Raw genomic sequence first — 27848 nt, forward strand, 5'->3', positions numbered from 1 at the left:
ATTTAATTTTTCTCAAAATTGTACCAGATATTAAAAACGTTATTTTTCGTTGCACAAAATTGTTTTGGAGATCGAATCATTCCTTATTCGTAAAATTTTCTAAGTAACAAATGTTTAGCGTCATTAACCAAAGTTTTCACCTTTTTTAAACTGCTATGGTAAGAAAACCACCCACGCAATTTTCTTGAGAGCCTTTTCTGCATCTTTTTGCAATATTATCTGTATAACAAAATTTACTTGAAGTCGATATCTTCTCTGGTGCTTGACCTATATGCGACTTAAAAAACGTCGCAAATGTACGGACGTACGAACGTATGTACTCACGCACGCACAGACGTCTTCCTAAAAATGTTTTATTTCGACCCTAGGGACCTTGAAACGTCGAGAAATGTCAAAATTTTCAATTTGACAAATCGGACCAATTACAATAACTTCCTATGGGAACTTAATAAATAAATTAGTTCGCGCAACAGTCCATTGAGAACTCTCAACCATTCCTGTGTGCCGAACGGCTAATTTGAGAAAGAACTTTTCATGACAAGAATTACTTTTGGGGACTGTGTCAATACCTCGCAAGAGGCAGTACCCGTGAAAAAAATCTAGATGGCACAGGCAGGGATTGATTTAATGATTTTCTAAAGAATTTTGTAAGACTTACTTGATTAAGCGTTTCAGATTTGGAGTTCATGTTTGAAAGCTCGCCCGTGTGTATATGTCAGGTCATTCAATAATACATGGGTTGTAGATTACTGTTTTGATTGTTAGAGTCCGGACCAATTTAACGTTACTACTAAAGGCATAACACTAGTAGTGTGTATCTATTGTAAAGACCTCATAAATAAATTTATACAGTGATATACTTAGAAGTTCGTCTGTTTTATTTTAAGGTTTTCTTTTTATATTGCAATGACTGGTAATTTTAGAGTAGATTATAGTAATGTTCGTGGGCTGAGATCGAATTTTCTGTCTATGTACATCCAAACCCAAGTAGGTGTAGATTACGATCCTGCTGGATTTTTTATTCATGGGTATTGCTTGGTGCCAATATTCTTCTCACACCATGTTCTCGCCATATATGTTGCAACTTTTAACACAATAAGGTCATTGTACCAACTTTCTCTTTTATTTCATGTGGTTAAAACTTTCCATGAATAAACACATCATTCACTATTGTTTTCTTTATCGGAGCCAAACCTGGACAGAGTTTCGACTTCTCAGAAGTTTGATGCTCTGTCTAGCTCCATAGAAATAATTGTCTCCCTATATCCTCACACTGCAATCGTTATTACGGGCGATTTCAATGCTCACAATTCTTCATAGCTTCGCCATTCGGGGCAGACAACACCCGCAGGAATGTGTGCTGAGATTTTTGCTGAGTTTAACCATTTTACTCAGCTTGTCAATGAGCCTACTCGTATATGAGACGTTAACGGCCGAGCAGAAAATACAATTGACTTGTTTCTCACTTCTGATCCTGATAAATACACAATCAGTGTATTGACGCCTCTAGGCACATCGGGCCACAGTGTCAAACAAATCCAGTCAAAAAAAGAGCTCAAAAAAAAAACTGGTTGGCAGTATGAGAAAGCCAACCGGGACTATTTCAATAATTTCTTCATGATCTTTAACTGGTCGCTATGCTTCCTCGGGAGCGACGTAGACTCCAATACAGTATGATTCATCTGGAAATGGAAACCTTTATCCTGAATAGTGTTAAAAGTATTAAACCCAAGGTTAAATCATGTTTCGATTTGAATTGCAAAGAGGTTATCAAGGAGAAAGAGGTGAGCTTCCGGTGTTTTAAAGCCAACCTAACTGAGGAAAACTGGAAAAGGTTCAAGCAAGCCAGAAAAGCCTGCAACGGCTATATTCGAAAGACCAAATTTTTACATGACCTAAAATTACGGCTAAAAATACTGCAATGTCCCAAAGGCAGTACGAATTTTTGGTCATTCGTAATAAACAAGAGGAATTCTGCCTCTTCCTCGGTTCTTACGCTTGTTGTCAATGACACTCCTTTATTTATAGAGCCAACTTATTTGCAAGGCAGTTCGGAGAAAATTCCACCTTACCAGATAGTGTCATGGCTTCCCCAGTTCTTGAACGCGTAAATGATTCTAGACTTTTTTTGTACTCGAACTGTGGTGAGAGTTCTAAAAGATCTCAACATTCATAAATCCGCTGAATAGTTTGGAGTCAATTGGTCCAGGTTCTAAGTTCATGAGGTTGTTGTTGATATATATATGTATAGATTCATTAAATTGATATATACATATAGGCATAGATTTGTTAAATTGTCGTCCGCTGATGATGGTTCAACAGCTGAGAACCAAAATGCATTCGTATTGAATAAAAAATATTAAAATTTTAAAAACAACAACAAATTTTGCCATTTTATTATGATTTTTGCGGTCAATAAGGAAAAACCTTTTTTAAATAATTGCAATGTTCAGGAATTCAAAACCGACACCTCCTATCCAACCCTTCCCTCTTTTCCTTTTTTTTTTTTCAAATTCATTTTTATTTATTCATTCTTAAACCTATCTTAAAGCTAGACAAAAATTCATAAAACTAGCCTAATTATCCATAACTTACAACTAACTTAATGGTCCCATACGGACACTCTAAGTTAAACTATAACACTTAATACTAATGCCTTTCGGCCCTAAGATCTATTTTACTTCATTTAAAAAAACTAATATCAATATCCTCTTCCCTCTTTTCCTAATGATCGCACTGTGTCTTTGGCATATTAAAGGTATACAAAACCCTTTTAATGTTTGCTAATTATAAAAAAAAAATTGGTTGATTCTGAAAGAATGACAAGGTCATCGACGTATAATAATACATTTACGCTGCAGCTAGCTATTCTTATTCCACCAGGAAGTTCATCAGCAACATCATTTATAAATAAAGAGATCAATAGAGCGCTTAGTGGGCATATTTGTTTGACTTCCGTGCGGGTGCTTAACCATTCTGATAAGCTCAATCCATCCCAAACAGCAGCCTTCCCATCTAAATTACTATAATTCGAATAGACTAGAATGATTCGTTGTTAAAGTTGACTTTGTTTGATAAGATCGCGTTTTATGTAGATACTTGTGCCCTTTAATTTGGAATCATTCCTGTATTTAGTTTCATTTGTATTGTTTTGTTGTTTTGGATGAGCTTTATAGCATGTTGCATATCGGGAACTCCGTTTCCTAACAAAAGTTTGGTTACTGTGCTAATTCACTCCGGTGGGTGTTCACATTCACTTGATAGAATAAAGATTAACGGTTTGTTTTTTATCTCGCGGCTTATATCATTTATTTCAAATGAATTTAATTTTTGGAAAAGGTTAGGTTAAAGTGGCTGTCCATAATAGAGTAGGACATTGTGAAAATTTCCAATTCTCTTTGCGAAGATGATCGATTTATTTGTTAAGATTTTCAATATCGTCTTTTGTGGCCATATTGGCCAGGGTTGTTCCCTAAATCGCATTATTCGGATAAGGCTACTTAATCCGGAGGTCGTCAGGTATCCGGATACTCCGTTAGAGGCTAAGCTATTTTTTGAATTGGGCCCCCAACCACGCTGATCATCGGCCCGGGTCGTTTAACCCCTTAGATCCAGCCCAATAGTAATAAGAGACAGGAAGAAATAGTAAAGGAGTCAATTAATGTTAAGAACATGTACGTGAATGATAAGGACCGGTAAACAACAGTTGAGCTATGTTACCTAGGATGATAGTACTGAAGAGCGGAGCGCTGTCTAGCTTTTTCGCCATCACAGCATGGGAGATGAGGATGGGAATTGGTGACGTAAGCGTTGGCTTGTATGACTGTAGAGAAGTAGAGCATATGAAGGTTCTTTGGTTTCAGGACTCATCTGGAAAAAATATCTCGAGAATCATCAACCTTACTCAGCTTCTACAACTCGACAAAGCCGACTCAGAAGTAGAAGTCAAATTGACCTAACATTTTTGGTTTATTATTTGTGGTCCTTTAAATATATGTTTGTTATTCTGTTATTTGAATGCAAAGATTTTTTTTAATTTTGTTCAAAAGATGACTATATGTATTAGTTTTTCAAAGATGACTATATGAGTTTCTTAAAGATGACTATATGAGTAGAAATTAGGGTGGAGTGAAAAAAATGTTGTCTTATTTTTTGATATATGTACATATATAGCCAAAATGGGTTCTATTTGGAACTTAAAAACGGCAAAAAAGTTTCAGATGGATCAAAGAAGTTTTAAAGGATTCACAAGTCACTTGAAAATACTAATAACTTCTGTAGAAATGTGTTGTGTCAGAATCCAATTTATAGAACATTTACTTACTGTAAACATATCATGAATACAAATATAATAATAATCTTTAGTTTCCCTGTTCACAGCCTTCTTAAAAAACGTTGTTGCTTCATTCGATATTTTGTACTGTGGCGAACGGTAACGTTTAATTTCAGCGGAAATAAAAATAAATTTATCATAAAAACAATAATATTTATTCTTATCCTAGTTTTTATAAGTTAAGTTTAAAAGTATCATATATTGCAAAATAATATTTGATTCAGAAGCTATATTGCAAAAATGTTAACTACAAGACACAAGTCAAAAGATTTAATTTTTGGTAACTTAAAACCATTAAAACAATGATGCTTGTCAACTTTTAAAGATATTATAAAAGAGTATTTATATATTCTAAAAAGCAACCAACCATTTCAGAGGTTTCTAAAATATTAGCTCAAAACGAAGTTGAGGTATGGAAAGAAGCTTCCTTGCCTACTATTTTTCATTCGTCTATTTTTAGAAAAATTAGACAACATCACGAAAAATATAAAAAAACACCTACAAAAATAAAAAGGAAACGAAAAAAGAAATAAGCTGGAAGATTTTAAATTTCAATTGCAACCATTTTTGAATCAATCTGATAAACTTTTCGAAATATGCTCTTGCCAGTATGACTTATCTCTCCTGACAAAAAAAAAAAAAAACAAAGACAATCAAACCAAACACAAACCAAATGCGATTAAAACTACCTAGTTTGGGAACTGCTTGCGATCGAACAGGTGTATCAGATAGAAATGCAGCTATAATCGCAAGTAGTGTTTTACAAGACGTTGGCTTAATTTCTCAAGAAGACCAATCAAAAGTCAAAGATCATTCTAAAATAAAGCGTTCGAGGTTCGGAATCAGACAAAAATTACAAACAAATGTTCTATACAATCAATCTCAGCTTGAGGCCATTTATTACTAAAACTATGTCAAAAGTTGGTGAAAACACGTACCACACAATTTCTGTTGAAAACCATATATCTTTTGTCCAAGAACCTGGTTCACACTACATGGGACATCTCTCTCCTAGCTATGGAAAATCAAAAACTATTTGCGAGCCCATAATAAGTTTTTTGATTCGAAACAAATTTCATTGGTTAACCTTGTTGCCATAGGCTGTGACGGAATTGTTTCAAATACTGGTTTCAAGGGTGGTGTAATCAGATTGATCTAAGAAACACTAAAAAAGTCTTTGCAATGGAACATTTGCTTGGTTCATTGCATTTCGACAACTTTTACAAAATTCGGATGGTCAGACAACAGGTCCATATGGGTTTTCTGGGCTTATTGGCAAGAATTTAGAATGTTGTGAAAAGATGGATCTGATAAATCCAATATAAATGGCCTGTGTGTGACCAAAAATACCTTCATAATATATGTCAAGCTGTAGCTGCGGGAAATGTCCCAGTATCTTTATTGTCAAGAAACCCTGGAAAATTATCACATGTTGGTAGTTTTAGTTAACTTTGTTGGACGTGTTTATGCTCCAGTATGGTTTTAAATTAAGTCATCCTTCTTGCAAAGATGGCTTGTATTACTTATGGAAAACGATTTCATTGTTGCGATATATGCATCTAAAACTGACAAAATCATTGACCCTGTTATACAAGGAAATGCATTTAACGCTCATCCTTGAAAACTTGATTTTAACTATGATGGCCGACTCGAGAGTAGCGATCCGTGAGTTAGCGCTCAGACGATTGTAGAAAGCACAATCACAAGAAAGTTTTCAGTTCCTAAAATAAACTTTAAAGCCAATGATTATGTGCATTTAATCAACTGGCAGGAAGTTCTGGGTGGTTTGGAAAAAAAAACTAGCTAAACGCTGCAAAATTATTAGTTTTTGCTTTATATTATACTTCCAACAAGCATATACGTTTTCAAGAGCGTTGTGAACCCTCAAGACATTTTTTGATCGGACTAAAATTTGTTGTGCTCTTTTTTGATGACTAATGGCACCCTTCCTGGTGTGTACAAGAAAAGAAAAAAAAATGAAATTTCATTCCACCCTAGTAGAAATGCCTTAACTTGTACCTCTTACCACTATGAAAATTAACACTGACAACGTTAAAAGTTTAGAATTTTTCTCTCAAATCAACAGGATATGTTCAAAGTTCAATGGAATGGCATCATGATCAGTCGTAAAAATTCTTTACCAAAAATTCATGATTTTGGTTTTTCGATTCACAGTCAAACACACTGCACTACATCACACGACTTAACACATCGCAAGTTAAAAGTTAATAAATTAAATAAAAACAAAAACAACATAAAACAGCTAAACCGTTTAAAAATCTCAATCGTTTTCTGATGTGAACCTAAATCGATCTCGTAAATTTCCCACATCACCATCATCATCACCCTCAGCGGGCTATTTTACTCGTAGTGGTGAGGTATTTATTTGTGAATTTTATTTCCACATAAAAATAAAGTAGAGTGTTCCAAAACGTGAACAAGCTTGACAAATTTTAAGCATTGAAACCGCACCACAAACATATTTAAATTCCAAGCATATTCTCTCATTTCCGAACAACTTAACAAAAATAAGAAATAACCATAACAACAAACCATACAGAAGTTAATTCTCCCCGATTTAATCCCAAAATCGTGGATACAAATCGTTTTCCCATCACATAATCTCAAAAATTAAATAAAAATAAAAAAGAAATACTCGTGGTGCTCCAAATCGAAATGAAATGTGTGGACATTTAACCGACACGGGAGACACCAAATTCCAGGTGGCAACAAAGACAACATACAATATAGTATATAGCTACCTTTCGGAAGGGTTACCTCTTTCAACTATGGAACCATTTTGCAAAAGCATCAAGGGCCGCTGTTGTTGGTAAGTTGGTTGGCTGGTTGATAGCATTTTCCCAGAAGCGATTTCGGCAACCGAAACATCGTCTCGAATACCAATCACTACAACAGCTATCGATGCCCCACAAATGGTTAATTTATTGCTGAAGCAAATTATAGATCTTCTCGAGTGATTGTAATACACATCAGGCAGAGTCAGTTCTATTCTATGCACACCTCCTTCAGCATTTGATCTTGATCGTTGGGTTGTCTGACTATGAGGGGGGACATAGCATAGCAGTTGCGCGGAGTGTGAGTTTGAAGGGAACTTCTTCGCGAAATGACCCCACTATCAAAGAATCAAATACAATACCCATAATAAATTCTAAGTAATTCTCTAGTTTTTAGCGTGGCTTGAGCTGACTATAGATTTGATAGTGGTGAGAGTTTGGCGCATGCGTCATGCCTAGAGGCAGATGTGGGAAAGATTATCAATTGTGTATCGTGGTGTTGGGTTGGTGGGTGATGTGAACATCCCCGCTTCAATCCCTTCTTTCTAAGAGTTGTCATTATTTATTGATCGCACCTTTAATCGGTAGCGATAGCGATACATGGATTGAAAGAAGCTCTTCTCTTGAATGTGTCTCTACTCGTTGTAACTTCTTATGGAGTAGTAACTGTGTACCTTCGGGTCTTAACAACAGTGGCATACAATTTTTAAGAAGCAGTAGGTACAAAAAAGAGGGATCAGCACCAAAGATGATGAGCAGTTGTTGGCGTTGCAAGAAGTTTAATTGATTTATGAAGTAAGACCGAATACGACATTTGTCGTTTGCACATACAGAAAAGCGCTTTGTTTTTATTTTTCTTCTTTTGCAAAAGGTAGATGTTGATGTTGTGTGTAGAGCTCTAAATCTCGGAACTGGATAGGTAACCGGTTGGTTTGAACTTTATGTACTGCTTAAATCGAAGTGTTGTAGGCTTAGAGTGCTTTTATTTGTATTTTTATTTTTATTTTCATTACCAAAGCGACTCGTTTATGGAATTTTCATAACAGGTTGCCTTTGATTTTTGGATTGGTTTTATTCATTTTTGTTGGTTTTGTTCTTCGCTTTACTTCCAATAAGAAATTGTGCAAGGGAATTGTTAGAGTAGACAGAAGTTTGAAATTCCTTAGAAATACGTGGATAGCCTTATTAGCAATAATACTATCTCAAAGAAGACAACAACAGCGATGCGAGAAGTCTTGTTTTGGGAGTGTTTTGTAATGCGAATTATTTTTCTGATTTTAATTGTTGTTCGTTATTTTGCATAAGGACGGGAACATTATGGTGCGGTTTAATGAATTGTTGCCAATTTGTATTTATGGTTTGAGTCTATGAGTGATGCAATTCTTTGTCTGTTTTTTAAGGGAGTTTTTAAAATTTTATATGTGCATATATAGAAAAACAACTTTCAGGCTACATACAATAACAATTTAGTGATACAAATATTTCAAAATGCCACCAATGTTAGATGTTTATGCTTTGTTATTTGGATATCTCAACCAAGGAAAGTTTGTGTTATAAATTATTTGTTGAATTTATAATTTATATTCTTTGTCTTGTGTTTAGTTCGAATCGAACTACAAAATCGATCTTTCACGTCAGATGAGATACAACCTTTTATAAATCGAAAAATACTTATAAAGGGTGATTTTTTTGAGGTTAGGATTTTCATGCAGTAGTATTTGACAGATCACGCAGGATTTCAGACATGGTGTCAAAGAGAAAGATGCTCAGTATGCTTTGACATTTCATCATGAATAGACTTACTACCGAGCAACGCTTGCAAATCATTGAATTTTATTACCAAAATCAGTGTTCGGTTCGAAATGTGTTTCGCGCTTTACGTCCGATTTATGGTCTACATAATCGACCAAGTGAGCAAACAATTAATGCGATTGTGACCAAGTTTCGCACTCAGTTTACTTTATTGGACATTAAACCAACCACACGAATGCGTACAGTGCGTACAGAAGAGAATATTGCGTCTGTTTCTGAGAGTGTTGCTGAAGACCGTGAAATGTCGATTCGTCGCCGTTCGCAGCAGTTGGGTTTGTGTTATTCGACCACATGGAAGATTTTACGCAAAGATCTTGGTGTAAAACCGTATAAAATACAGCTCGTGCAAGAACTGAAGCCGAACGATCTGCCACAACGTCGAATTTTCAGTGAATGGGCCCTAGAAAAGTTGGCAGAAAATCCGCTTTTTTATCGACAACATTTGTTCAGCGATGAGGCTCATTTCTGGTTGAGTGGCTACGTAAATAAGCAAAATTGTCGCATTTGGAGTGAAGAGCAACCAGAAGCCGTTCAAGAACTGCCCATGCATCCCGAAAAATGCATTGTTTGGTGTGGTTTGTACGCTAGTGGAATCATTGGACCGTATTTTTTCAAAGATGCTGTTGGACGCAACGTTACGGTGAATGGCGATCTCTATCGTTCAATGCTAACAAACTTTTTGTTGCCAAAAATGGAAGAACTGAACTTGGTTGACATGTGGTTTCAACAAGATGGCGCTACATGCCACACAGCTCGCGATTCTATGGCCATTTTGAGGGAAAACTTCGGAGAACAATTCATCTCAAGGAATGGACCGGTAAGTTGGCCACCAAGATCATGCGATTGGACGCCTTTAGACTATTTTTTGTGGGGCTACGTCAAGTCTAAAGTCTACACAAATAAGCCAGCAACTATTCCAGCTTTGGAAGACAACATTTCCGAAGAAATTCGGGCTATTCCGGCCGAAATGCTCGAAAAAGTTACTCAAAATTGGACTTTCCGAATGGACCACCTAAGACGCAGCCGCGGTCAACATTTAAATGAAATTATCTTCAAAAAGTAAATGTCATGGACCAATCTAACGTTTCAAATAAAGAATCGATGAGATTTTGCAAATTTTATGCGTTTTTTTAAAAAAAAAAGTTCTCAAGCTCTTAAAAAGGCTTTTTGATACCATGTTAATTCATTAAGCAGGTTTTATTCTTATCATGTTTGTTTTACACTTTAAAACTTTCAAAAAGTAGTTAGCTTATAGCAAGCGTCAAACTACGATCAAAGGCCCATCATAAGTGCATGTGTTAGTTGTAGGTACAAATTTGAAACTGCTTCGTCAATATTAGAAAATGCTAACGTATCAGCAATTCTAGAAATGGTTAAAATTAAAATTAGATCTTCTGAAGTCAAAATTATATAAGCAATCAAAATAATTACTGTGTTCAGTAAAGTGATTACTTAAGTCAAGAAAATTGTCCAAAGGGGGAGGGGGTGAATTTTATCAATATTAGTAATTCCTGATCTAGATTCAGAACAAAATACTAAATCGAGAATCTGATTTTCTTCATCATATCTGTAAAATCTTGACTGAAAAGTTCTGTGTCGGAAAAGCTTGAATTAAGCCAAGTTTCTGTCAAAACGAATACGTCTTGTGGGAATGATTGGGAGTTAAGAAAAATGTCAGCAGTCTGTTAGGTTTTTTACTTGGTTTTCAAAAAAACACCTCCTTTTTGACTTTGTGTAAATTCTTTCACCAAAGTCTCTGCGGGCCACAAATGGAATCTAAGAACGTGGGATTCGTTACTATTTTGAAGGAGAAAATAAAGCTATTTGGGTTGCTGATCTTAGTATACCTAATGGATGAGGTACAAGGTATGCTCTTGGTAGATACTAAGTGCGAAGTTAAATCTTTGATAGGGATGGTACTGTTTATTACTGTAACGGAGTCGCTACTGGGAGCTGTAAGTATTGTGGTGATGTTGACATTTGTTCTTTTTGAGGGGGAGAAGAATTTCTAGCAAGCTCAGAGTTTTTTCGGCTTCTTTTTTCAGACTTTTTCTTTTGTTTGTCAGGTTCTGCGTTAATAACACCAGAACCTGATTGCTCGAGAATATCTTCACCTGCAGAAGAGAAAGTAGAAGTAATATAGAGTTATCGTAAATCATTTGTCGAAGTTGAACTATCAACCATGGTGTTGGTTACAGAGTATGCATTAAACTTGCAAACTGCAGTGTTGAATGACTTCAGTAGCTCTTCAAAATCTTAAGAAAGATTTAAAATGTCAGCCTTGAAGAAGACATTTCAAAAGCTAGTTGGGACAGCTTACGGGAGTCATGACAGTACCAGTAAGCAGATTTTAAATTGGATATTTTTTCAATAAATGCATTCGTTGAACCAACGCATTCTGCATGGTAAAGATTACCAAAGGGACCGAAACAGCAAATAGTTGATTATTATTTTAACCCTCTTGGCATTTTTTATTGTAGCAATAATAGTCTCGGGGCGGGACTCGTATGCAGGTGTTTCAAAGAATCTTATCTATGGCACGCTCTTGCTATCTGATCTACGCAAGGGCTTGAAATTTCAGTTACAAAAATGTTTTCAAATAAAATTAAAAAGGTGGAATCAGTTCAATCCAACGAAGAAAGTACGGGAAAATTAAATAGGATACAATTTAAAACAAAGAGCAGCCACACATGGACAAGGGAACACTTTGGAAAAACAAAAAAAATACTGTACACCTTACCGGAAAAAACTTTTGTTTCAAACAATATATCATAATTTAAACAAAATTAAAATTGATTAAAAAACTATTGAACACAATTATTTCATAAACTAAGTAAATAAACAAAAAAAAAATGCACTTATTCAGTGAAAATTGACACCACTACAAATACTTAAACACGATTTCTATAGGAAAAATTAAAAAAAAGATAAAACTTTTAGAAAACGCGACTAATGATTAGAACCAGTCTCCACTTTTTTGTTTAAAAATGTTCCCTGATTACAAAAACGGTGTTCAAGACGTTTTACTTTCGGCCTTCTGCTTGTCAGACACTTTTTAAGCTTTTTTAAATGCATTTTTGAAATTGTTTTCTTGTTGAAAACTGCATTTATCAACTTAATCAAACATTTGTTTGCAATACAAACTTAATACTACCTTATTCATTCCCTATTTGGGTTTTACCAAAAAAAAACCTTAGGGTTTGAAAAATAACGGCAAATAAAAAACGAAAAAGCTTGTTCCTATCCGTGTAACACGAGGTGTATATAATTATAAGAATGGTATACCAAAATATCAGAAAACTTTCCCCGATTACTAAAATGTATGTTCAAGAAGTTTTGGTAGCAACCATTTGCTTGCCAGACGTATTTTAATAGTTTTTCAAATGCATTTCTCAATTTAAAACCCGATAACTTTTCTCTTATAATATGTAACCAAAATATGATTAAACAAAAATTGGTTGCCACGATATCTTAAAAGTGGACAGACTACAAAAATGTCTGAAGACTTTAAGAAATGAACCACAGAAATAGAAAATGACAGTTATACTTTTTCGGATACAACACGTCAGCAGAGTAAAAGAATTTTTAACACTTGCGCTGGTAAATATGCATCCCAACCCATCGAAAAGTTTTTGCTCAATTTAAAGTAGATCCAAAGAGATTTGAAAACAAAATTCTAAATTTTGCTTCAGTATACAAAAACACAAAGGCATGTGGACAAATTTAAGAAATAAAAATGGTAAGGAATTTGATAGGAATTATAGTTGTTTAGCATCACAGAGTTCCTCCAAATTTGATACGAAAGAAGTTTGTATTTTTCCAATAGCTCCCATTCCTCAATGATTTGGATATTTATGTGAACCGATAATAACATTGTAAAACTGAAATAAGTGACCGGAATCGCAGCCCCTGAAACCATTCGAAATTTCTGTGTAAACGAAAATGGAAATAAAGACACTGAAAGTGGAGGTATTGATAAAAAGGAGGATCCTCCTCACCCTCCAATTATCGACCGATTGCACTTACTTCCCTTATTTCTTATTATTATCTTAAGAAATATACCGAAGACCGAAAGCTTCTTAGTGACCGACAGTACGGCTTTCGCAGCAATAAGTCCATTGGTTATCTCATGGTTCATCTCACCGAACAGTGAAGCATCGTTTTGTAAAAAGTAAGATTATTGCACTTGATATTTTGAAAAAAATTTGTTAGGGTTTGGCATCAAGCTCACTTATCGAAAATGCGTGCTTTCGGTTTTCATGAATCCCTCCTCCATTGGATTAGTAATTACCTTTCGAATCGTTCAATACAAGTGGTATTGGATGGATTAAAGTCTTAAAACCACAAAATAAATTTGGTGTGCCCCATGGCTCTATTCTATCTCCAACACTCTTTCTTATTTTTATCAATGATCTGCGGTCTGCAACTTCTAATCGAATACATTGTTTCGCTGACGATAGTTCTCTTAGCTTTTCACATTCGTTTTCAGACTCACATCCCACTTTTTCAGATGAGGAACTGCATCGACCAATCTGACATCTGACCTAAATAGAACTATACAATATGGAACAAAAAATCGTTAATACGATATCCATGGATAGCACTTGCATTCAGGAGACTGAACAATGAACATCCTGATATTTTCAGTATGTTTATCACTAACCACCTATTGTGGAATAATCACATATAACTCCCATCTAAACTGGTGCTGCTGCAACTTTCTTAAACCTCTAGGGCAGTATTGAACGTAGGGCATTTAGATTGATTGGTGATAATACCATCATCGCATCATTTATGTCGCTCGAACATCGTCGTATAGTTTCTTGTCTTACCTTTTATATCGTCACTTTAACAGTTAACGCTATTGAAATAGCCAGCTGCATTCCTTCCCTTAAAGAGTTCAACGGTTGGCTACTGATAGACCATCATTACCAACGAGCGGTGTCTAACTGGATCTTTTGCTCATGGACACAAGCCTGACAATAACTGACACTGTGGGTCAAAGACCAAGAAACTGTTTACGGACGATCGAGTACGGCAGTGACCACTGCGGACTCGCCCCAGTTATAGGGCTTCCAAACGAGCTTGTGGATTTGGAGAAGTACGTGCCGGTGCACTCTTACAATTATAGAAAGACTCACTGGCCGCGCTTGACAATCGTTTTAGCGAGAGAACTTCGGTCTAGAAACATATCTCCACCAATCGACAGGAATTGGACACATGATGAGATTGACAGATATTTACAACAAATGGACGAGACAATCCAACGAATCATGGCAAGAACTATACCGAAATATACCGAAATACAAGGAACGAGACACTACGAACTTGAACGTGACTAGAACGTTCTGAATAATGCATATTATTCGGTCCGTTGGAAAGCAGCTGTGGTACATCCACTCCCGAAAAAGGGCAAGTATAACTCCAATCCGGCGAATCTCCGGTCGATAAGCCTGCTGCCAGGTATCAGTTAGGTATTAGAGAAGGTTATAAATAGAGCTCTGTCCAAGTGGGCTGAGAACAACAAAATAATTCCGGGTAATCAATTCTGCTTTAAGGCGGGACATGACACTATTTATGCTGCGTCTGAGTTTGTTTCTGATATCCAGTGGAACTAATCTAAAAGACAATGTACGGGTGCTTTTCTGGTTGATTTGGAGGAGGCCTTCAAAACGTATGGTTAGAGGGTCTAAAGTTAAACAGACTTGGCATATGTAAACCACTGTTGTATAGCTTTATGACATGCTTAATGGTAGACGGTTTATTGTGAAAATTGGCAATGAAACATCTACCAAAATCTTTAGTATTAAAAATGTTCAACAGGGAGCGATAAAATCGCCGATTTTATTTAGCATTTACAACAGTGATCTGATAGCAAGTCTGACTCAGGCAATAGCGTTTGCCGATGACCTAATTGCGTACAGAACGGCTTCAAAAATTGAGGTTATCAATACACTTTTGCAGGGTGACTTCGACAAGATTCAGCAACATTGCGATGACTCGAAGTTGAAAATCAACATTCGGAAATGCGAAACTATTCAGTTCAGGACTACGCTGTATGGAGCCCCAAGGGATACGAGAAAAAACTGGAAAAATCTAGTGATCGTTGGATAAATCGACAGCCACTGGCGAATAAAAGTGTAGTAAAGTACCTTGCCATCTGGTTGGCTAACTACTTTTATTTCGACAGACATATAAGTGCTGTTCTGGCCAGAGCTAGGGGAGCCTTTGCCCTGACAAAACGGTTCTTTTTTATCAGCCGTCTTGACAGCAGGGTGAAGGTGATTTGCTTCATGGCCCTTATCCGGCCGATGATTGCCCATTTCAAATGGAAAAGATTCGGGTCTTTGAGAAACAATGTCTACGACGTTGCCTTTTACTACACAGAATACCAGAGTCGGATTACAAACTTTACTATTCCAACCGGGTTCTATACAACAGAGCCAACATAAACAAAATAGATAATTTCTTGTTGAAGCTTGGTAGGCGTCACATTGCGAGAGCGATGTCGTCGACTAACAGCTTATTTTTTGGGGCTTTCTACCCCGACAATGAGTACTACGAAGGTACACGTTTAAGTGGCAACATTCCCCCCAAAGCTTTTCTCTATTTAGACAATCGAGGGCTGATACAGGATAGGGAGGCGGTTCTGCTAATCTACCACGTCAGTCGTAAAACTGTAGATAGGCGACTCCTTTACAGTGGAGACGTCCTCGCACTGAACGGAGCCGAGCGTTTTCGGTTCAGTAGGACTGTTTCCGAAGAGATACGGTGAGGCAGGAGAGCCAGTATTGGTGGGTTCAAATTGAGACTGTCATTTAAAGTTTCTAGTTTTTAAGTAGTATTATTGGTTTTGGTTACTTTTAAGAAGCTTAAGTATTATAATGAATTTCGGTTTTTTTAAATTTAGTTTTAAGTTTTATATAAAATAAAGAATAATGATAAAGATACCAAGTTTTTTTTTTAATTTTCTTGGTTTTAGATTAAGGTCTTGTTATTTAGTATTAAAATTGTTCTTAGGCCGAAAAGCAATAGTTATAAGATAATGTATTAACTAAGAGCACCCGCATAGGGCCAGTACGGTATATTTTTAAGTTTTGGAAATTAACGCTGAATTTTAGTCTAGCTTTAAGGTAGCTTTAATATTTTAATAAAAAAAAGAAGCTCAACCGTAATACTAGCGCTTCTAGGAACGCTCATCAGTATAACCACAAGCACAACTTCGGTCTTCCTGTCAAATAAAGAGATTCGTTCCTTAGCCGTACTACGCGAATGTGGAATGCCTTACCACACTCTATCTTTCCTAGTCACTGCAATTATCAGGAATTCAAAACAAATGTGCACCGACACCTTCTTTTAATCCCTCTCTCCCTTCCTAATGCTCCCACTGTGTCTCTGCATAATAAGGCTAGTAATATCCCCCTGAGTGTGCACCTATTTTTACCTGAGTTGTATAGAAGAGAAAACATTATATTTAAACCACTTACGCCACGAATTCATTGAATATAGGTTAGGTTATAGTGGTTGTCCAAGATGGAAACTTACACACTTAGGCCAGTTTATTGGCCAATTGTGATACCACATGAATCTTGAGGCTTCCTCCTAAGCTCAATGGAACCAGTTAGAGTCCCTTACGAAACGTGAGAGGCTGATTATACCGATATGATTTAGATCGTTAAAGAACGATTCTCCTAGGTAATTCTTCGGTTTTCGAGCTAGAGCAGGGCATGTGCAGAGAAGATGAAGAACCGTTTCTTCATCTTTCTCGTCCATACAGCTTCTGCAAAAGTCATTTGAAAATACGCCTAGTCTCGTGGCGTGTTTTCCTATTAGACAGTGTCCGGTTATGACACCTATTATCGAGCTTATATGCGATCTGCTTAGAGAGAGCAAGCACCTTGAACGTTTTAAATCCAGTGTTGGCCAGATGTTTTTTGTGGCTTGGCACGTGGTGAGGTTGTTCCACCTGGTGCCTGCCCTCCTCGCAGCGTCTTGCATTAGCAACAGTTTACAAGTAGCGATTGGTATGCCAGTACTTGCCAAACGTGGTAGGATGGGCTGTACTGTACCATTCCTGGCGAGTTCATCTGCCTTACAGTTACCTGGAATGTCTCTATGGCCCGGCACCCAGCAGAGGTGAATATTAAACTGTTGCGCCATCTCCATTAGAGATGATCGACAGTTATGGACTTGTATACAGTTTGTAGAGACAGAGTCCAGAGATTTGATAGCGGCCTGGCTGTCGGAGAAAAGACGGATATCAGATGTTGGTATCACGTTTTCTTTGAGCCAAGACAAGACTTCCTTAATCGCCAAAAGTTCCGCAACACTCTACAATGATTGGGAAGGCGGAATGAGAAACTTAATTTCAGTCGTTCAGAGTAAACACCACCACCAACCCCTTCTTTGGTTTTTGAGCCATCTGTGTGAAAGTGGATTGACTCATCCTCCAAGAATGTCCTATCCTCCCAAAAACATCTGGTAGGTATAGAAATCTGGAAATTTCTGTCGAATTGGGGGATGGTATGGTCTGTGTGCTTTGGAATTGATTGTAAGTACCTTAGAATTACGGAGTGGCCAATGTTGTTGTTAGTCCACTGCGACGAAGCATTGAGGCGAATAGCAGAGCTTGCAGCTATTTGTTTACGTCAAGAGGTGTAAGGTAGAGCAAGGTGTCCAGTGCCGCAGACGGGGTCGTGCGAAGCGATCCGCTTATACATAGGCAGGCTGAACGTTGGACTTTATTTAACTTATCCCTGTTTATACCTTTCTCTAAAGCAGTCCACCATACTGCCACACCGTACCTTAAAATCGGTCTGATTACCGATGTGTATAGCCAAAGCGTGAGTCTGGGTTGTAAACCCCATTTATTACCAATAGCTTTTTTGCAAGAAAAGAGAGCTACAGTAGCTTTTTTGACTCTTTCCTGTACGTTGCGTTTCCAATTTAGTTTTTTGTCTAAGACAAGACCTAGGTACTTAGCCTCGTCTGAGAATTTTAATTGGATTCCTTTAATGTAAGGAGGGTTGACAAATGGAATTTTGTATCTTCTCGAAAATAAGACCAAATCGGTTTTGTGTGCCCAAAGTATTAGTCTGTCTAAGGCATTTTGTAAGATTTCTTTTAGCATATTAAGATGCTTTCCTGAAACTGCTATAACAACGTCGTCCGCATAGGCTATCACTCTGAAACCCTCCGCATCCAGACTAGTTAGGATTTCATTCACCACTAGGTTCTAGAGGAGAGGGGATAGAACACCACCTTGCGGTGTCCCTCTACTAACGAATCGTCTGCTAGAATTATTCTGCTAGTAAGCATTAAATGAATTAACTCCCGAAGCGAACTCTCTGCATTTAGAGATGTCAGTCCAGATGTGTCCACGTTGTTAAAGGCACCTTCGATGTCAAGGAAAGCAACCATAGTGAACTCTTTATGATGGAGGGAATATTCGATGGTGCGTACTAAAGTGTGTGACGCTGTTTCCACCAATTTACCTTTACAATAGGCATGTTGAGACGAAGACAGAAGTCTTGTATCGATACGTGCCCTTAAATGGATATCAATCAATCTTTCCATGGTCTTAAGAAGGAATGATGATAGACTTATAGGTCGTAGATCTTTAGGATCGACTTGGGAGCATTTACCTGCTTTAGGTATAAAAACAACTTTAACTTCTCTCCATGCCGAGGGAACATGGACCAGGTAAATACAGCTGGTAAAAATTGCCTCAAGGATTGGTGCAATTATATCAGAAGCTTTTTGTAATTCGGCTGGTATTATTCCATCTGGTCCTGCAGCTTTAAATGGTTTGAAGCTGTTGAGAGCCCATTGTAGCTTATCCTTTGTGATCAGACCTTGTGGATATGTTGTATTTGAACTTGAACGTGTAAAACTGTTGCAAGTTTCGGTAAGAGAACTACCAGGAAAGTGAGTGTCCAATAGTAAGTTCAGCGATTCATTACTTGAATTTGTCCAGGAGCCGTCTGTATTTTTCAAGCAGCTTGGCATAGCTGGATTAGTTAGAAGAATTTTCCGTAATCTAGAGACTTCAGAAGTTTCTTCTATCATGCCACAGAACGATCGCCAAGAAGATCGCTTGGATTTCATTAGTGCCTTCTTGTAGATTCTTAGGGATTCTTTGTAGGAGTCCCAATGAGAGGCTAGTCTTGCAGCTTTGGCTCGATTGAAAAGATTGAATATAAAAATACTAAAATAAATATTCCCGAATTATTATTTGAATAATCTGATTTTGATTCAAATAATTACTGATGTTTCGAGAGCTCTGAATAAATTAATAAAAGCAAAACATCTTATTCCAGATTGTTATGAAATTCAACCTTTTCTAACGGTCTAATCAAAATTTTTTGTAAGTTATCAAAATCTCACACCTCCCACTTCAAAAAAAAAACGTCATGATTTTAATAAACTTTGACAAATCTCCAAGTTTAATATCAAAAAGATAAAATCACACAAGTGCCTGCTTAAATTTAACACTTAAATGACCTACTTGTGTTGATTAAGATACAAATCAAAACATTAAACATTTTTTGTCGTACAAAACTCACGATATCATAAATTGAATAATAATTGTAGCTTGTCAAATCCGCTTTAAATACATTTTTTACCATAGCTAGAAGCTTATCGATTTTAATTGTTTGTATGGTATTAAATAAACAATAAGTCATTTATAAATCATCGTATATTATAGACGATGATAGTGATCGTGAAAAATGTCCTTATCTAAATTCCAGAGTTATAAATATTATACCATTAGCTACCACTAAATCAAATATAAAAAACAAATGTATTTAAAAAATAGAATTTTATATACATATTTCTCAAAAGTTTGAACTTCATGCCAACCATTCACGTACTAATTGGGCAATTTTTAGCTTAGATGCTTGCATTTCACTTGTATCCGATGAGCTGATAGATCCGAAATCCTTACAATGAGCATATACTATGAACAAATCAAAATATATGATCTCATTAAAATGTCAAGGCTTGAATTATAAAACTTACATGGTATAACGGTAGCCTTGTCGGAATCCGTGATTCCCATTGCACTCCATGGATCCAACTGACCATGAGTAATGTAAACATTTTCTACATTTGGATTCAAGCCACCGAAGTATTTATTTGTGTTATCAACGTTCTTGTAAATGGTCTCATTTGTAAATTGAGTGCCGTACACATCGTTGCATGTCGCTATATACAAGTCTTCAGGAAACTTGCTTCCAAATGGTTGAGCTGATGAGCCCGATGTTTGATACCAGCCGTATTCATTGCATGTTTGGTAATACCATTGCCGCACTGTAATAATTATTGGTAACAGAAATTAACAATATTTCATTTTGCACTATTTCAAGACAGTCAAAAGTAAAACCAATCAAGTTTCAAATGACTTTATCTTAACTTACTCATTCCACTTGTATAAGTTGATTCCGACAGAGATGTCAACAAAGCCTTATATGAAACATCCGAACAGCCTGAGTTGCCAAAGTTTCTCAAAATAAATTTCGCAACACCTGTTACATCGTCTTCACCCTCCATAATGCTCTTACAGGTATTTTGAATATCATTTTTGCTATAAAGAACAAAAGAAACAAACTAAATACTTTGGATTACAACTTATTAATAAATTACCTATGAGTTTGGACAACACCAGCAAATATGTCAGAAATTTCACTAAATAATGTCCAGACATCCAATTCTTTTGTTTCGTCAAAATTGTTGCAGATTTTAAGCATTGCTTTTACTTCAGCACTCCGTTTGCTCACAATCATATTCTCCAGTTCAGCTATTCCGTTTTTGATTCTGTTGTAGCACGCATCTCCTCCGAGTAGTTTAATTGATCTACCAGTAACTTCCTTATATTCTGAAAGAATTTTAGGAGCATTAATTTAGGCAGCTATTTCAGATGCCTAAAAATATTGCCACATGACAGGTGAGTTGAAATTCATTTTCACAATCAGGTTCAAAAACCTTTGTTAAAAATGTCGAAGAAGTCTATGCCTTGAAATTTTAGTAACTTAAGTGGTTTCAGTTTTAGTTTTAAATCTTACCAACGAAGTCTACTTTAGCAAAAAGTGGAGCACTCGAAGACCAAGATCCAACTATTAAATTGGGGTACAAGCGCTTGAACCATGTCACCATTGTAGCTGAATATGATCCACCAGTCAAAATGACTTTAGAATTTTCCATTCCTTCAACCGTCTGCTTTGTGGTTGTTATAAAGTTAGCCAAGTCGGCTAAAGCTTGTTTTACATCCAAGTATTTAAGATTCTCAACGCTTAGATTACTGTTAAAAAAATATAAAATATGCAAACTTAAGTATTTTCGTAATTGTCGAAATATAAAATATATCGAACTCAGTCGGTTTGCTTTGTCCGTAGTATCTATGTTCTGTGTAAAACATGGCTCCATTGTGTTCCTTGGCCATGTCATACATGTGTCCTCCTGTTAGGTAACCACTTGAAATAGCCCATTCCCCGCCAACAAATATAAATATCGGTCCACCTGGCACAAAGAATTCATCGTTCGACATGTATCGCTATTGAAAAGAAATTTGTTCTACTAAAGCCTGATTTAAAAGCTGTGTAAGTGTTCAAACCATTCGCCAAGTCCTAGTTTCTTTTGAATCAAAATTATCTAACTTTTGATCTATCCATTTGATGGTGGCACTTGCCCGGCTTTTACTCAATGGCGGCGGAGGTTCTTGATGTAAGGTTCTGAAGGTTTTTTCGAATATGTTTGAACTTGCACCTTTAGCAGTGAGGCAGATAATCCCAAAAACCACCAACGATATTGTTAATTTCATCCTTATAGTTAAACGACCGACTCCGACAGATTGAATGAACAATGAAAACTTCTTGTTCTTAACATTAACCATGCACATCAAGCATTAGTTAGTTTATTATAATCCCTGACGATAAAGGTGTTATCGATTTAAGTTTTATAACTTGTTTAATGTTTATTGTATTTAAGTGATTAAAGCTGTAGTAAGGTTTATTAATGAGAATAATTGACAGTGAAACTTATCAGTTAATATGACTGTCAACTCGATTAGACTTTGTTAAATCGTTCCCAAAGATAAGATTTGGTATATGATTGAATGTAACAAGGGTGCAATTTGGTATGACACAAATCCGGTGTTTAATCGTGGAACATAGTTTAAGCTTTTTTTTTTTAGTCTAAAGCCATTTGCATATAGCTTCAATGAACATTGATCTACAGTCTAAATATGATTGGTCGACCAGCAACGATCTTATATTTAATCCTGAAAAAAACCAAAGCTCTTTCAATATCCAATAAAATCTCAAACCTTAAAAATTCCCTTCAGTTACATCAAATAATTCTATAATTGATTATGTTACACAAGTCAAAACTTAGGATCGATCTTTAACAATAGACTAACTTGGGATGCCCAGCCCACGTTGGAACTGTTGTGTCAAAGATTTATGCTTCACTCAGAGGACTATCTGTTATTAGTTCAATTCCACCCACTCATACTAAATCAACATTTGTTAAGTCACTCGTTCTACCTATAAATACATTTGCGTTCAATCTCTTTGCAGACCTTGAATCTCTTTCGGCTTACAAGTTAAACTTACTTAATTAGGTCCTCAGACCTGTTAAGTCCGTTGGGAACCCCTTAAGGGGCATAGGGCCTCTACTACGCCTACGCGCCATCGTGTACCGTTCTCGAAGATGCGTTTCAGCTCTCTCCAACTCTTGCCTTGTGACGTTGATTCCGCCTCGACTGTCCGGCGCCATGTGCTTCTGGGTCGTCCAGCTCTTCTTCCTTCTTGTGTGAGCGCATTCCACTGCATTGCTTGGCCTGCAATGCAGTCATTACCTTTTCGAAGCATATCGGTATTGTTAAAGGTTTTTTAATTGGCGCGGATAGATTTGGCGCCCCCCGTTGCGGCCATTTTGCTTTGGTGACATCTGTCAAATCTTTTTTTTATTATTTAGTTGTTTATTCCAAATCATCATGGCAAGTTACACGATTGAACAGCAGGTTCAAATGATAAAACTTTATTTTTAAAATGCCTTGAAATTTTAGTAACTTAAGTGGTTTCAGTTTTAGTTTTAAATCTTACCAACGAAGTCTACTTTAGCAAAAAGTGGAGCACTCGAAGACCAAGATCCAACTATTAAATTGGGGTACAAGCGCTTGAACCATGTCACCATTGTAGCTGAATATGATCCACCAGTCAAAATGACTTTAGAATTTTCCATTCCTTCAACCGTCTGCTTTGTGGTTGTTATAAAGTTAGCCAAGTCGGCTAAAGCTTGTTTTACATCCAAGTATTTAAGATTCTCAACGCTTAGATTACTGTTAAAAAAATATAAAATATGCAAACTTAAGTATTTTCGTAATTGTCGAAATATAAAATATATCGAACTCAGTCGGTTTGCTTTGTCCGTAGTATCTATGTTCTGTGTAAAACATGGCTCCATTGTGTTCCTTGGCCATGTCATACATGTGTCCTCCTGTTAGGTAACCACTTGAAATAGCCCATTCCCCGCCAACAAATATAAATATCGGTCCACCTGGCACAAAGAATTCATCGTTCGACATGTATCGCTATTGAAAAGAAATTTGTTCTACTAAAGCCTGATTTAAAAGCTGTGTAAGTGTTCAAACCATTCGCCAAGTCCTAGTTTCTTTTGAATCAAAATTATCTAACTTTTGATCTATCCATTTGATGGTGGCACTTGCCCGGCTTTTACTCAATGGCGGCGGAGGTTCTTGATGTAAGGTTCTGAAGGTTTTTTCGAATATGTTTGAACTTGCACCTTTAGCAGTGAGGCAGATAATCCCAAAAACCACCAACGATATTGTTAATTTCATCCTTATAGTTAAACGACCGACTCCGACAGATTGAATGAACAATGAAAACTTCTTGTTCTTAACATTAACCATGCACATCAAGCATTAGTTAGTTTATTATAATCCCTGACGATAAAGGTGTTATCGATTTAAGTTTTATAACTTGTTTAATGTTTATTGTATTTAAGTGATTAAAGCTGTAGTAAGGTTTATTAATGAGAATAATTGACAGTGAAACTTATCAGTTAATATGACTGTCAACTCGATTAGACTTTGTTAAATCGTTCCCAAAGATAAGATTTGGTATATGATTGAATGTAACAAGGGTGCAATTTGGTATGACACAAATCCGGTGTTTAATCGTGGAACATAGTTTAAGCTTTTTTTTTTTAGTCTAAAGCCATTTGCATATAGCTTCAATGAACATTGATCTACAGTCTAAATATGATTGGTCGACCAGCAACGATCTTATATTTAATCCTGAAAAAAACCAAAGCTCTTTCAATATCCAATAAAATCTCAAACCTTAAAAATTCCCTTCAGTTACATCAAATAATTCTATAATTGATTATGTTACACAAGTCAAAACTTAGGATCGATCTTTAACAATAGACTAACTTGGGATGCCCAGCCCACGTTGGAACTGTTGTGTCAAAGATTTATGCTTCACTCAGAGGACTATCTGTTATTAGTTCAATTCCACCCACTCATACTAAATCAACATTTGTTAAGTCACTCGTTCTACCTATAAATACATTTGCGTTCAATCTCTTTGCAGACCTTGAATCTCTTTCGGCTTACAAGTTAAACTTACTTAATTAGGTCCTCAGACCTGTTAAGTCCGTTGGGAACCCCTTAAGGGGCATAGGGCCTCTACTACGCCTACGCGCCATCGTGTACCGTTCTCGAAGATGCGTTTCAGCTCTCTCCAACTCTTGCCTTGTGACGTTGATTCCGCCTCGACTGTCCGGCGCCATGTGCTTCTGGGTCGTCCAGCTCTTCTTCCTTCTTGTGTGAGCGCATTCCACTGCATTGCTTGGCCTGCAATGCAGTCATTACCTTTTCGAAGCATATGTCCAATCCATTGACACTTACGTCTCCGTATTATAGATTCTATAGATTCCTGACCTGTCCTTCTATGAAGGACCTCATTTGACATATTGACCAGAAAATCCTTGGGATGTTACGAAGATAACTATTCACGAAGGTTTGCAGCTTTCTTGTTAAGGCTGAAGTAACCTTCCAAGTGCTGCAACCAAAAAGGAAGCACAGATTCGACATTTGTGCAAAACAGTCGTAGCTTTGTTCTTAAGCTGATAGAGTTTTTCCTCCAAATTTTTGACTGCATACCGAACTCCTCTTTTGCTTTGCCGATGCGGCAGATGACGTCTTGTTTGGTTCCGCCTTCTATAGAAACGATGCTTCCAAGGTATTGAAAGCTTTCCACTTTTTCCATTTTTGTTTTTCTCGGAATTAATTTCCAGCCCCACAATTTCTGCTTCTCTCTCCTCACTTATTGTCATTTGATGGAGATCCATGATCCTATGAGAGAGTAAGCAAACATCTCCCGCGTAATCCAAGTGCTTTAAATAGGATGTCAAAGTCCATTGGATCCCTCCGCTACCTGACAGAGCTGAGCGCAGTACATCGCTTATCACCAACAAAAACAATACTGTCTGACTCCGCTTCGGATTTCAAAATCATCTGACAACCTACCATAGTGCAGAACTTGACACTTGTTCAATAATGACCCGCACTGTGTTGATATGATCGAGTGTGGCCTCAAGGTGTTCTCTGAACTTTTCTACTATTTTGGCAACGGCTGGTAAAACGTAAATTCCTCTCCAGTTTTCGCACTTTTTAAGATCGCCTTTTTTTGTGAGCTTGAAGGTAATTCCCTTCTTCCACTCATGGGGAAGCTTTCTGTGGTCCAGGCTTCTTTAAAACTTAAAAGCTCTGCTGAAATTCCGTCAATTTCTACCGCTTTGTTGTTCTTAAGTGCTTTAATTGCGGCAACGATTTCATCTTTTCTGGGAAGTGCGGTGCGGATTCGGGGATTAGTTTCTTCAGGCGCTTCAGAACTTGTCGGTTGCACGTTGTTTGCAAACACTCGGTTTAAAACCGGGGAAAAGTGTTCTTTCCACCTTCTGACTTGTTCATCCACCGAACTTATCACAGTACCGTCTACTTCTTTCACCTGGTGTGTTACTTTGAGCTATGTGCACCGGTCAGCTCTTTAGTTATTCTGTAAACGGTCTGCTGTTTCACCTGTTTGCAGCATCTTCTGCTTTTTGCGCCAATGCGTTGATGTAGTCCCGGCGCACACTCTCTTTTTCATGCGATACGAGGTCTCCAAAAGTTAAAGGTACCATTTTATGCCACTGACTGCTCGATTTGTTTTTAACCTGCGTCAACTTTTTAGCTGTAACGTAGAAAATTTCCTCAAATATCGGTATTGTTAAAGGTTTTTTAATTGGCGCGGATAGATTTGGCGCCCCCCGTTGCGGCCATTTTGCTTTGGTGACATCTGTCAAATCTTTTTTTTATTATTTAGTTGTTTATTCCAAATCATCATGGCAAGTTACACGATTGAACAGCAGGTTCAAATGATAAAACTTTATTTTTAAAATGAGTGTTCGTTAACGCAAACGTTGCGCGCATTACGCCCATTTAACGTTCGGTGGCCAAATTTGAAACGACGAGTTCAGTTAACAACCAGTAAACAACCGTACGTTTAAGGAACGCAAGATCGGCCGAGAACATCGCTGGGGTCTGTGAAAGCGTACAGCAGTACCCGAAGCAGTCTATTCCTCGCCGTTCACAAGAACTCGGTCTTTTGCAGACTTTAACTTGGCTAATTTTGCGTCGGGGCTAAGCCTACATAAGTACAAGATCCAACTGACCAAGAGCTCAAAATTCATGACCATAGACAACGTCGTTTCTTTGCTGACTGGGCTTCAAATCATTTGAAACAGGACCCCAATTTTGACCGACAAATCATCTTTAGTGTCGAGGCGCATTTTTGGATGAATGGCTGTGTTAAAAAGCAGAATTGCCGTATATGGGAAGACACCAATTCACAAAAAGGCCATAAAGTTACCGTTTGGTGTATATTTTGGGCTGGCGTGGCTGGCGGCGTAATTGGTACGAACTTTTTCTTATGGCTCAAATTGATCCAAAAGGACCTAGACGATATATGGTTCCAGCAAAACGGGGCTACGTGCCACACAGCAAACTCCATGACATCTATACACAACATCTACCCGCCCTTATTGAAAACCCCTATAGAAATAAAATCGAAGTACATTTCGTGTTACATGGATAGGGACAACATCTTGATTTACATTTAAAATCGTTTAAAGAAAATAAAATACTAAAAATTTATGGTTTAGGTAAATACTGGTTTTATTTCCTGAATTCTGAATTACGTCAAGTAACCTGTGGATTCATAGAGTGCTGTCAGATAATTCAGCGAATTTGGGTCCATGACCGTTTTATGGCTTCAATAATCTCTTCGGTCTTTTGGAATTGCCGTGCTTCTTCGTAGACTTTTCTTGAAAGCTACCCCCTTACGTTTCCCAGGATGTTCAGTTCAGGAGAATATATGGGCCATGGTAATAAGTTCACATTTTGATTCCGAATCCAGTCTTTAGCTGTCCGTGCGGTATGAATTGATGCATTATCTTGTTGGATTAATTTAACTATAATTAAAAGCCTGACGCAGCTCTCACTATCGCCCACCTTTCCTGAAATGATGTGACCTTCTTGGGTCTTCCTTTGTGATTTTGTCATACCTCGCAGGGTCCTTGAAGTAGTTGTATACTAAATTTAAACTTCTTCTAATTTTGTTGGCTTTGCCGGCAAGCTCATATTTGGTCTATTTTCTCCTTACTTCTTCTATGGGTAGAGTCTTCTTGATTCTATCAAATTAACACTCGTACTAAGCTCCCTAACAATCAGAGTAGCCTTTTATTTTATTTAAAATACGCTTATAGGAAAATTTAGATCTTGTTCCTATCCATGTGACATAAAGAAACAGGTACTTTTTATGACCTTCTTCGGAAAAACC

General features: G+C 37.0%; 2 protein-coding genes across 2 annotated transcripts in view; one reads left to right on the forward strand and one right to left on the reverse strand.

Annotated features, from left to right (window-relative positions):
• Positions 1 to 27848, forward strand: part of LOC129953126 (chromatin-remodeling ATPase INO80) — a 151823-nt gene that overhangs the window by 17603 nt on the left and 106372 nt on the right. The gene's annotated exons all lie outside the window — the stretch shown is intronic.
• Positions 19738 to 21812, reverse strand: LOC129953158 (putative serine protease K12H4.7). The gene is made up of 7 exons (XM_056065998.1): positions 21554 to 21812; positions 21312 to 21493; positions 21006 to 21241; positions 20587 to 20818; positions 20361 to 20527; positions 19963 to 20253; positions 19738 to 19900 (listed from the first exon to the last, which is right to left on the reverse strand). The coding sequence occupies exons 1-7, from the start codon at positions 21758 to 21760 to the stop codon at positions 19794 to 19796; spliced, it is 1422 nt and encodes a 473-aa protein (XP_055921973.1). The 5' UTR covers positions 21761 to 21812; the 3' UTR covers positions 19738 to 19793.

Source organism: Eupeodes corollae, chromosome 1 (genome assembly GCF_945859685.1).
Source record: "Eupeodes corollae chromosome 1, idEupCoro1.1, whole genome shotgun sequence".
Lineage (NCBI taxonomy): Eukaryota > Metazoa > Arthropoda > Insecta > Diptera > Syrphidae > Eupeodes > Eupeodes corollae.

Coding starts and splice junctions, on each gene's coding strand:
- LOC129953158 (XM_056065998.1), bottom strand. CDS start 21,760: ATGAAATTAACAATATCGTTGGTGGTTTTTGGGATTATCTGCCTCACT. Junction 20,528..20,586: donor GGTGTTGTCCAAACTCATAG/GTAATTTATTAA, acceptor TGTTCTTTATAG/CAAAAATGATATTCAAAATA. Junction 20,254..20,360: donor AACTTATACAAGTGGAATGA/GTAAGTTAAGAT, acceptor TAATTATTACAG/TGCGGCAATGGTATTACCAA.